This window comes from Lichenostomus cassidix, unplaced genomic scaffold, assembly GCF_008360975.1.
Source record: "Lichenostomus cassidix isolate B80296 unplaced genomic scaffold, HeHo_3.0 HiC_scaffold_867, whole genome shotgun sequence".
Taxonomy (NCBI): Eukaryota; Metazoa; Chordata; class Aves; order Passeriformes; family Meliphagidae; genus Lichenostomus; species Lichenostomus cassidix.
The window spans coordinates 61,173-72,788 of NW_028147940.1; the positions used below are offsets into that span (position 1 = coordinate 61,173).

Consider the following 11,616-nt stretch of genomic DNA (forward strand, 5'->3'; position numbering starts at 1 on the left):
GGCCGGCGGCGGGGTGAGAAGATGGCGGCGGAGCCGGTGGAGCTGCACAAGCTGAAGGTGCGGCGGGGAGCGAGCGGGAACGGCGGGAAACACCGGGGAGCGGCGGGAGAGCGGAGCAGAGCCCGGAAACCGCGAGGGGATAGCGGGAACAGCGGCGGGGAGCGGGCTGGGGCGCTGAGGGGATGTGGGGAAACCTCAGGGAAACCTGAGGGAACTGTGAGGGAAACCTGAGGGAGCCGTGAGGGAACTGTGAGGGAAATCTGAGGGAATTCTGAGGGAATTTTGAGGGAATTCTGAGAGAACCGTGAGGGAACCGTGAGGGAATTCTGAGGGAATTCTGAGGAACCGTAAGGGAAACCTGAGGGAATTCTGGGGGAACTGTGAGACAATTCTGAGGGAACTCTGAGGGAATCTTGAGGGAATTTTGAGGGAACCTGAGGGAACCGTGAGGGAATTTTGGGGGAATTCTGAGGGAAACCTGAGGGAACTGTGAGGGAACCGTGAGGGAACTGTGAGGGAATTCCGAGGGAAAGCTGAGGGAAACCTGAATGAAACCTGAGGGAACTGTGAGGGAATTCTGAGGGAACTCTGAGGGAATCTTGAGGGAATCTTGAGGGAATTTTGAGGGAATTTTGAGGGAACCTGAGGGAACCGTGAGGGAATTCTGAGGGAAACCTGAGGGAACCGTGAGGGAACTGTGAGGGAATTCCGAGGGAAACCTGAATGAAACCTGAGGGAACTGTGAGGGAATTCTGAGGGAACTCTCAGGAGCCATGACGAACCGTGAGGGAACTCTGAAGAACCATGTGAGGGAATTCCGGATATTATTCCTGGGATTTTCCCCCAGTATGTTCCCCCAGGCTGATCCCCATGCTGGTTCTCTTCCCAAAGCAATATTCCCGGGATTGTTCCCTCAGCAGATCCCAAAGATCATCCCTGGCAGTTTTCTGGGAACTTCCTCCTGGGACAAACCCCGAGGTTATTTTTCCATCAGGATCCTGAGGGATTTCCCCAGGAAAGATTCCAAATGGGATCTCTGGAAGGTTTTTTTGGGATGTTTCTCCTGGGAAGAATCCCCAGGATGATCCCAGGGATGTTTTTCCATGAGGATCCTGAGGGATTTCCCCAGGAAAGATCCCAAATGGGATCTCTGGAAGGTTTTTTTGGGAATTTTCCCCTGGGAAGAATCCCCTGGATGATCCCAAGGATGTTTTCCCATAAGGATCCTGAGGGATTTTTCCCAGCTGGGATCCCTGAATGGTTTTTTTGGGATTTTTCCCAAGTGGGATCCCTGAATGGGTTTTTTGGGATTCTTCCTCTGGGATGATCCCAGGGGGTTTTCCCATGAGGATTTTGGGGAATGCCAGGCTGGAGCCGTGGGATTTGGGGTGGGATTTGGGAAGGAAGAGCTCGGGAATGGGATTGGGGAATCCTGGGGCTGAGAATCCATGGGATTGAGATTCCTGGGGTTGGGATTCTGGGAGTTTGGGATTCCTTGGGACTGGGATTTTGTGGATTGATATTCCTTGGGGTTGGGATTTTGTAAATTTGGGATTCTTTGGCATTGAGATTCCATGGGATTGAGATCCTTAGGGTTGGGATTTTGGGAGTTTGGGATTCCTTGAGGTTGAGATTCCATGGCATTAGGATTCCTTGGGGTTGGGATTTTGTAAATTCGGGATTCCTTGGGATTTTGTGAATTTGGGATTCCCGAGGTTGGGATTTTGCAAATTTGGGATTCCTTGGGACTGGGATTTTGTGGATTGATATTCCTTGGGATTGGGATTTTGTAAATTTGGGATTCTTTGGCATTGAGATTCCATGGGATTGAGATCCTTAGGGTTGGGATTTTGGGAGTTTGGGATTCCTTGAGGTTGAGATTCCATGGCATTAGGATTCCTTGGGGTTGGGATTTTGTAAATTCGGGATTCCTTGGGATTTTGTGAATTTGGGATTCCCGAGGTTGGGATTTTGCAAATTTGGGATTCCTTGGGACTGGGATTTTGTGGATTGATATTCCTTGGGGTTGGGATTTTGCAAATTTGGGATTCCTTGGCATTGAGATTCCATGGGAAGGTGATTCCAAGGGGTTGGAATTCCTAGGGTTTGATATTCCTTGGGGTTGGGATTTCGTAAATTTGGGATTCCTGGGGTTGGGATTTTGTAAATTTGGGATTCCATGGGATTGAGATTCTGTGGGGTTGGGATTTTGTGGGTTTGGGATTCCTTAGGGTTGAGATTTTGTGGGATTGCGATTCCATGGGTTTGGGATTTGGGATTCCTGGGGTTGGGATTTTGTAAATTTGGGACTCCTTGGGATTTTGTAAATTTGGGATTCCTGGGGTTGGGATTCTGTAAATTTGGGATTCCTTGGCATTGAGATTCCATGGGATTAGGATTCTTGGGGTTGGGATTTTGTGGGTTTGGGATTTTGTGAATTAGGGATTCCTTAGGGTTGAGATTTTGTGGGATTGTGATTCCATGGGGTTGGGATTTGGGATTCCTGGGGTTGGGATTTTGTAAATTTGGGACTCCTTGGGGTTGAGAGTTCTTGGGATTGAGATTCCTAGGATTGGGATTTTGTGGGTTTGGGATTCCTTGGCATTGAGATACCATGGGATTGTTATTCAATAGGGTTGGGATTCCTTGGGATTTGGGATTCCATGGGATTGAGATTCCTTGGGTTTGGGATTTCTTGGCATTGAGATTTCATTGGATTTGGGATTCCCGAGGTTGGAATTCTGTAGGTTTGCAGTTCCATGGGGTTGGGATTTTTTGGGATTGAGATTCCTGGGATTCCTGAGATTGCAATTCCATAGGATTGAGATCCATGGGGTTGGGATTTTGTGGGATTGAGATTCCTGGGATTGGGGTTTTGGGAGTTTGGGATTCCTCAGAGTTGGGATTTTGTAAATTTGGGATTCCTTGGGGTTGAGACTCCATAGGATTGAGATTCCTTAGGGTTGGAGTTTTGTGGGATTGAGATTCCACAGGGTCAACATTCCAGGGAGATTCCCCTGGGAATTTCTCCAGGCTCTTCCCCAATCCCTGCGAGTTTCCCCCAAAAGCTCCTCCAGGAATTTCCTCCTGGGGATCAAACCCCCCAGTCCAGCTCCTCCCACACCCCAAACCCCTCCAATCCTGAGTTTTCCCAGATCTTCCCGAGTTTTTCCCGAGTTTTCCCAGTTGTTTTTCCCGGATTTTCCCGAGTTTTTCCCAAGTTTTTCCCAATTTCCCTAACCCCCTGTCTGTGTTGCAGCTGGCTGAGCTGAAGCAGGAGTGTTTGGCTCCAGTTTTTCTGGGATTTTCCCAGTTGTTTTTCCCAGATTTTCCCAATTTCCTCTCTTTCAGCTGGCCAAGCTGAAGCAGGAGTGTTTGGCTTGAGTTTTTCCCGGATTTTCCCAGTTGTTTTTCCCAGTTTTCCCCAGTTTTTCCCAATCCCTGTCTCTTGCAGCTGGCGGAGCTGAAGCAGGAGTGTTTGGCTCAGGTTTTCCCAGTTTTTCCAGTTATTTTTCCCAACTTCCCTGTCTTTTCCAGCTGGCCGAGCTGAAGCAGGAGTGTTTGGCTCCAGTTTTTCCCAGTTATTTTTCCCAAATTTTCCCAATTTCCTCTTTTCCAGCTGGCAGAGCTGAAGCAGGAGTGTTTGGCTCCAGTTTTTCTGGGATTTTCCCAGTTATTTTTCCCAATTTCCCCAATTTCAGCTGGCAGAGCTGAAGCAGGAGTGTTTGGCTCAGGTTTTCCCAGTTTTTCCAGTTATTTTTCCCAATTTCCTCTTTTCCAGCTGGCAGAGCTGAAGCAGGAGTGTTTGGCTCCAGTTTTTCTGGGATTTTCCCAGTTATTTTTCCCAATTTCCTCTCTTGCAGCTGGCAGAGCTGAAGCAGGAGTGTTTGGCTCCAGTTTTTCTGGGATTTTCCCAGTTATTTTTCCCAATTCCCTGTCTTTTCCAGCTGGCAGAGCTGAAGCAGGAGTGTTTGGCTCCAGTTTTTCCCAGTTGTTTTTCCCGGATTTTCCCAGATTTTCCCAGTTATTTTTCCCAATTTCCCTGTCTTTTCCAGCTGGCAGAGCTGAAGCAGGAGTGTTTGGCTCGCGGCTTGGAGGCCAAAGGGAACAAACAGGATCTCATCAATCGCCTGCAGGCTTACCTGGAGGAGCACGGTGAGAGACAAATACCGGGAATTGGGATCCGAATCTTGGGAATTGGGAGCTGATTCTGGGAACTGGGAGCTGAATCCCAGGAATGGGGATCTGATTCTGGGAATTGGGAGCCGAATATTGGGAATTGGGATCCGAATATTGGGAATTGGGATCTGAATATTGGGAATTCTGACCCAAATCCTGGGAATTCTGACCCAAATCCTGGGAATTGGGAGCAGGTTTCTGGGAATTGGGATCCGAATATTGGGAATTGGGATCCAAATATTGGGAATTGGGAGCTGATTCTGGGAATTGGGAGCTGAATCCCAGGAATGGGGATCTGATTCTGGGAATTGGGAGCCGAATATTGGGAATTGGGATCCGAATATTGGGAATTGGGAGCTGGATTCGGGAATTGGGATCCGAATATTGGGAATTCTGACCCAAATCCTGGGAATTGGGAGCTGGTTTCTGGGAATTGGGATCCGAATATTGGGAATTGGGATCCAAATATTGGGAATTCTGGCATAAATCATGGGAATTGGAATCCAAATCTTGGGAATTCTGACCAAATCCCAGGAATTGGGAGCTGGATCTGGCAATTGGGATCCGAATATTGGGAATTGGGATCCGAATATTGGGAATTGGGATCTGAATATTGGGAATTGGGATCTGAATATTGGGAATTGGGATCTGAATATTGGGAATTCTGACCCAAATCCTGGGAATTGGGATCCGAATATTGGGAATTGGGATCCAAATATTGGGAATTCTGACATAAATCCTGGGAATTGGGATCCAAATATCAAATTGGGAGCTGGATTCTGGGAGTTGGGAGCTGAAAACTGGGAATTGGGAGCTGAATTCTGGGAATTCTGCACCAAATATTGGGAATTGTGACCCGAATCTCGGGAATTGGGAGCTGAATATTGGGAATTCTGCACCATATATTGGGAATTCTGACATAAATCCTGGGAGCTGGGATCCAAATATTGGGAATTCTGACCAAAATCCTGGGAATTGTGATCCAAAATCCTGGGAATTCCGACCCAAATATGGGGAATTGGGGTCTGAATATTGGGAATTGTGACCAAAATCCTGGGAATTCTGACCTGAGTCCTGGGAAGTGGGATTCAAATATTGGGAATTGTCACCTGAATCCCAGGAATTATGATTCAAATCCTGGGAATTCTTACCTGAATCCAGGGAATTCCACCCTAATCCTGGGAATTGTGACCCAAATCCTGGGAATTCTGAGCCAATCCCAGGAATTCTGACCTTAATCCTGGGCATTGTGATCCAAATATTGGGAATTCTGACCCAAATCCCAGGAATTGTGACCCAAATCCTGGGAATTCTACCCCAAATCCCATCTGGAATTCTCTCCCCTCGTTCCCCAGTGAAATTCCAGTTTTCTGGGGATTTTTTGGGGGATTTTTTTTTTATTTTTGGGGATTATTTTAGGATTTTTGGGGGATTCTTTTGGGATTTTTTTGGGGAGGATTTTTTTTGGGGGGGGATTTTGGGGACTTTTTCAGGTGATTTTTTGGGGGATTTTTTTGGGATTTTTTTGGGATTTCTCGGGGATTCTTTGGCAATTTTTTGCAGGATTTTTCGGGGATTTTTTTGGCAATTTTTTGGGGATGTTTTGGGGATTTTTGGAGGATTTTTTTGGGATATTTTTGGGGGATTTTTTTTGATTTTTCTATTCCAATCCCTGCGTGGTTTGTTTGATTTCCCAGCCGAGGAAGAAGCCAACGAGGAGGATGTGCTGGGAGAGGAGATCGAGGTGAGCAGATTTTGGGATAATTCTGCTTTTCCAGAACCTTCAGCCGGAATGAGGAACATTCCAGAACCTTGGGGAGCTTCAGCCAAAAGTTCTTTTTGTTTTCACCTTTATTTCTGGTTTTTTTCCACCTTTACTTCTACTTTTTTCCACTTTTATTTTGCTTTTTTGCTACTTTTATTTGTGTTTTTTTCCATTTTCTATTTTTTTTCCACTTTTATTTCTGTTTTTTTCTACTTTTATTTCTGTTTCTTTTTCCACCTTCTACTTTTTTTCCACTTTTATTTCTTTTTTTTTTCCTGCTTTATTTCCCTTTTCCCCCACATTTGTTTCTCTTCTTTTCCACCTTTACTTCTACTTTTTTTCCACCTTTATTTCTCTTTTTTTTCCACCTTTATTTCTCTTTTTTTTTTCCCACCTTTATTTCTCTTTTTTCCTGCCTTTATTTCTGTTTTTTCTCACTTTTACTTGTGGTTTTTTCTGCCTTGACTTCTAGTTTTTTTCCACTTTTATTTCTGTTTTTTCCACTTTTATTTCTGGTTTTTTCACCTTTATTTCTCTATTTCTCTTTATTTTGTTTTCCATTTTTATTCCTTTTCTTCCCTTTTATTCCCATTTTTGTCTTTATTCCCTTTTTCCTTTTTTATTATTTTTCTCCTTTATTCTCTTTTCGCCTTTATTTTCTTTTCCCTACTTTTCTTCTCTTAATTTAGATTTAATTCTCTTTATTCTTTTTTTCTGCCTTCATTTCTTTTTGTTCTTTATTTCCTTTTTTCCCATTTATTCAGAAATTTGGGAATTTTGGGGCTCAGATGGCTTTGGGGAGAAAGTTTTGATGGATTTCCCATGGATTTCCATGGATTTCCATGGATTTTCCATGGATTTTGCATGTATTTTCATGCATTTTTTGTGGATTTTCATGCATTTCCATGAATCTCCTGTGGATTTCCCTTGGATTTCCTTGGATTTTTCATGCATTTTTTGTGGATTTTCATGGATCTTCCATCCATTTTTCATGAATTCCCCATGGATTTTCCATAGATTTCTGTGGATTTCCTGTGGATTTTCCATGGATTTTAATGGATTTTTCCATGGATTTTTCCATGGATTTTAATGGATTTTTCATGGATTTCCATGGATTTCCATGGATTTTCCATTGATTTCCATGGATTTTTCTGGATTTCCCATTGATTTCCCTGGATTCTCCATGCATCTTCATGCATTTTTTGTGGATTTCCCTGGGTTTTCCATGGATTTCCACAGATTTTTCATGGATTTTCTGTTGATTTCCCTGGATTCTCATGGATTTCCCTTGGATTTTCATGCATTTTTTGTGGATTTTCATGGATTTTCCATGGATTTCCATGGATTTTGTGGGGATTTTCATGGATTCTCATGGATTTCCCCTGATTTCCATGGATTTCCCTGGATTTTCCATGCATTTTCATGCATTTTTCCTAGATTTCCTGTGGATTTCCATGGATTTGAATGGATTTTCCATAGATTTCCATGGATTTCCATTGGTTTTCATGGATTTTCCATTGGTTTTCATGGATTTTTCTGGATTTCCGTGGATTTTCTTGGGTTTCCCGTGGATTTTCCATAGATTTTAATGGCTTTCCCTGGATTTTTCATGGATTTTCATGGATTTCCCATGAATTTCCATGGATTTTCCCTGGATTTCCCGGGATTCTCCATGCATTTTCATGCATTTTTTGTAGATTTCGTTGGATTTCCCACAGATTTCCTGTGGATTTCCATGAATTTCCTGTGGATTTCCTTGGATTTTCCCTGGATTTTCCATGCATTTTCATGGATTTTCCATGGATTTTCCATGCATTTTCATGGATTTTCCATGGATTTTCCGTGCATTTTTCTTGGATTTCCCATGGAGGATTTCCCATGGAGGGTTTCCTATGGATTTCTCATGGATTTCCCTGATTTCTCATGGATTTTCATGGATTTCTCATGCATTTTTCTTGGATTTCCCATGGATGATTTCCTATGGAGGGTTTCCCATGGATGATTTCCCATGGATTTCCCTGCTTTCCCTGATTTCCCATGGATTTCCATGGATTTCCCATGGATTTCCCATGGATTTCCCATGGATTTTGCACACATTTTTTTGGCTTTTCCCTGATTCCCCAATTTCCCCAGGAGGAGGAGCCGAAGCCCGCCGAGGTTCCAGCGAAGGTGGAGGAAATTCCAGCCAAGTCACCGGATGTGTGAGAAACTGAGGAGTTGGGAAATCTGGGAATGGGGGATGGGAGAGGAAATCCTGGGAGCTGGGATTGGCTGGGATTCCTTGGGATTGGTTGGGATTTGGTCCGTGGGGTTAGGATTCCTTGGGAATGAGGGAATTCCTTGGGATTGAGAGGATTCGTTGGGATGGAGACTTCCTGGGATTGAGATTTCTTGGAGTCCAGATTCCAGGGATTGGGATTTTGTGGATGGAGAGAATTCCTTGGGATTGGGATTTTTTTGGCATTGAGATTCCCAGGGTTCGGATTTTGGGATTGAGAGAATTCCATGGGATTGAGAGGATTTCCTTGGGATTGAGGGAATTCCTTGGGATTGGGAGGATTCCTTGGGATTGAGAGGATTTCTTGGGATGGGGATTTTTTGGGATTAAAAGAATTCCATGAGATTGGGATTCTTTGGGATTGAGAAGATTCCATTGATTGAGAGAATTCCATGGGATTGAGGGGATTTCTTGGGATTGAGAGAATTCCATGGGGTTGAGAGGATTCCATGGGATTGAGGGAATTCCTTGGGATAGGGATTTTTTGGGATTGAGATTTCTGGGGCTGGGATTCTTGGGATTGAGATTCCTTGGATATAAAGGACTCCTTGGGATTGAGAGGATTCCTTGGGATTGAGAGGATTCCTTGGGATTGGGAGAATTCTTTGGGATTGAGGGAATTCCTTGGGATTGAGAGAAGTCTTTAGGATTGAGAGGATTTCTTGGGATTGAGACTTCCTGGGATTGGGATTTCTTGGATTGAGAGAATTCCTTGGGATGGGGATTTTTTGGGATTGAGATTCCATGGCTTGAGATTCCTTGGATATAAAGAATTCCTTGGGGTTGGGAGGATTTCTTTGGGATTGAGAGAATTCCTTGGGATGGAGAGGATTCCATGGGATGGGGAGACTTCCATGAGGTTGAGAAAATTCCATGGGATTGAGAGGATTCCTGGGATTGAGGGAATTCTTTAGGATTGAGAGGATTCTTTGGGATTGAGAGGATTCCTTGGGATTGGGAACATTTGTTGGGGTTGGGATTTCTTGGGGTTGAGATTCTTTGGGATTGAGATAATTCCTTGGGACTGAGATTCCACAGGGTGAGGGTTCTGTGGGGTTGAAATTCCTTGGGATTGACATTCCAGGGATTGGGATTTCTTGGATTGAGAGGATTCATTGGGATTGAGATTTCTTGGATTGGGAGAATTCCCTGGGATTGAGATTGCTTGGGTTGAGAAAATTCCTTGGATTGAGATTCCATCAGATTGAGATTTTAAGGGATTGAGATTCCTTGGGATTGAGAGAATTCCTTGGGATTGAGAGAATTCCATGGGGTTGGGATTTCTGACATTTCTTAGATTGAGATTCTTTGGGATTGGGAAGAATTCCTTAGGATTGAGATTCCATAGGGTGAGGGTTCTGTGGGGTTGAAATTCCTTGGGATTGAGATTTTAAGGGATTGAGATTCCTTGGATTGAGAGAATTCCATGGGATTGGGGATTCCTGGGTTTGGGATTCCTTGGATTGAGAGAATTCCTTGGGTTGAAATTCCATAGGATTGAGACTCCAGGGTTTGGGATTTCTTGGATTGGGAGGATTCCTTGGGATTGAAATTCCTTGGGATTGAAGTTCCAGGAATTGGAATTTCTTGGATTGAGAGAATTCCATAGGATTGAGATTCCTTGGATTGAAAGAATTCCAGGGGTTGAGAGAATTCCTTGGGATTGAGGATTCCTGGGTTTGGGATTTCTTGGGATTGAGAGGATTCCATGGGGTTGAGGGAATTCCGTAGGATTGAGGGAATTCCTTGGGATTGGGGTTTTTTGGGATTGAGATTTTCAGGGTTGGGATTCTTGGGATTGAGGATTCCAGGGTTGGGATTCCTTGGGGTTGAGAGGATTCCATGGGGTGAGGATTCCCCATCCCTGGAAGGAATTCCCAGAGAATTCCTCGTTCCTGGGAACAGACTGGGATAATTGGGAAGTTCTCCAGCTGGGAATGGTTTGGGATTGGAGGAATTTCCTGATCCCAAATCCAGGGAAGCTCCTGGGCAGGAGGGGGCGCTGGAGACTGGGAAATCCCAAATCCTGATCCCAAATCCCAAATCCTGATCCCAAATCCCAACTCCTGATCCCAAATCCCAAATCTTAAATTCCAACTCCTGATCCTAACTCCGGATCCCAACTCCTGATCCCAAATCCTAAATCCTGATCCCAGATCCTGATCCTAAATCCCAAATCCTAAATCCTGATCCCAAATGCCAAATCCTGATCCCAAATCCTAAATCCTGTTCCCAAATCCTGATCCCAAATCCCAATCCTGATCCCAAATCCTGATCCCAAATCCTAACTCCTGATCCTGATCCCAAATCCTAAATCCTGATCCCAGATCCTGATTCTAAATCCCAAATCCTGATCCCAAACCTGGAATTCAGGACAGAAAAAAACCCCTGGGATTTGAGGCAGAAAAATCTAGGAATTCAGGGTAGAAAAATCTGGGAATTTAGATCCAAAAATCCAGGAATTCAGGGTAGGAAAAGGTGGGAATTTGGGGCAGAAAAACCTGAGAATTCAGGGAGGAAAAACCTGGAATTCAGAAAAAGAAAACCCTGGGAATTCAGGGTGGAAAAATCTGGGAATTCAGGACAGAAAATCTGGGAATTCAGAAGAGAAAAACCTAAAATTCAGAAAAACTGGGAATTCAGAGCAGGAAAACCAGGAATTCAGGAAAAACACCCTGAGAATTCAGGGCAGGAAAACCTTTGGAATCCATCCTGAGCTCCAAATTCCAGGAAAATCCCCCCAAAATCCCAGGAAAATCCCCCTAAATTCCAGGAAAATCCTCCCAAATTCCAGGAAAATCCCCAAAATCCCAGCAGCTTTTCCCCAAATTCCCTGGGAATTCTGGAATTCCCTGCCCATTCCCAACTTTTTCCCAATTTTTCTTTTCCAGGATCACGGAGAAGAAAGTGGTGAAAATCACCTCAGAGATTTCCCAGATGGAGGTAAAATTCCCAGTTTTTTTCTGAGGATTCCTGAGGATTTCTGGGTCATTTTGGGGGAATTTTCCATCCTTGGAATTGGATCTTTCCAGGACTTTTTCCAAGATTTTTTCCCAAGATTATTCCAGGATTTTTCCAAGATTATTCCAGGATTTTTCCAAGATTTTTCCGGGATTTTTCCAGGATATTTCCAGGATTTTTCCAGGATTTCCCCCCTCCTCCCAGCCTGCAGCAGCTTTTCCTGCATTCCCAGGAAATCCTGGAATAATCTGAACCTTTTTTGGGATCATTTTCCAGCTGGAATTTTGGGATTTTGGGATGGAATTCCCAGAGAATTCCCCACAATCCCATTTTTCCCCATTTTTCCCAAATTTCTGCTCCCCAAACTCTCTGCTCCCTCTGGAAAAACTCCAAATTCCCAGAATTTCCTTCCATCCTCACTCCATTCCCTCTT

General features: G+C 44.2%; 2 protein-coding genes across 2 annotated transcripts in view; both read left to right on the plus strand.

Moving 5' to 3' along the window:
* LOC146420528 (uncharacterized) overlaps positions 1 to 11,341 on the plus strand; it is a 34,715-nt gene extending 23,374 nt beyond the window's left edge. The window contains exon 4 of the mRNA XM_085048168.1: positions 11,313 to 11,341. The gene's annotated coding sequence lies outside the window, so the exon portion shown is untranslated. The remainder of the gene's footprint in view (positions 1 to 11,312) is intronic.
* LOC146420530 (SAP domain-containing ribonucleoprotein-like) lies at positions 2 to 11,240 on the plus strand. The gene is made up of 5 exons (XM_085048176.1): positions 2 to 57; positions 4,056 to 4,155; positions 5,877 to 5,923; positions 8,078 to 8,145; positions 11,114 to 11,240. Exons 1-5 carry the CDS (start codon positions 22 to 24, stop codon positions 11,187 to 11,189), a joined length of 327 nt encoding a protein of 108 aa, XP_084904302.1. The 5' UTR covers positions 2 to 21; the 3' UTR covers positions 11,190 to 11,240.
* Positions 11,342 to 11,616: the final 275 nt, after the last annotated feature.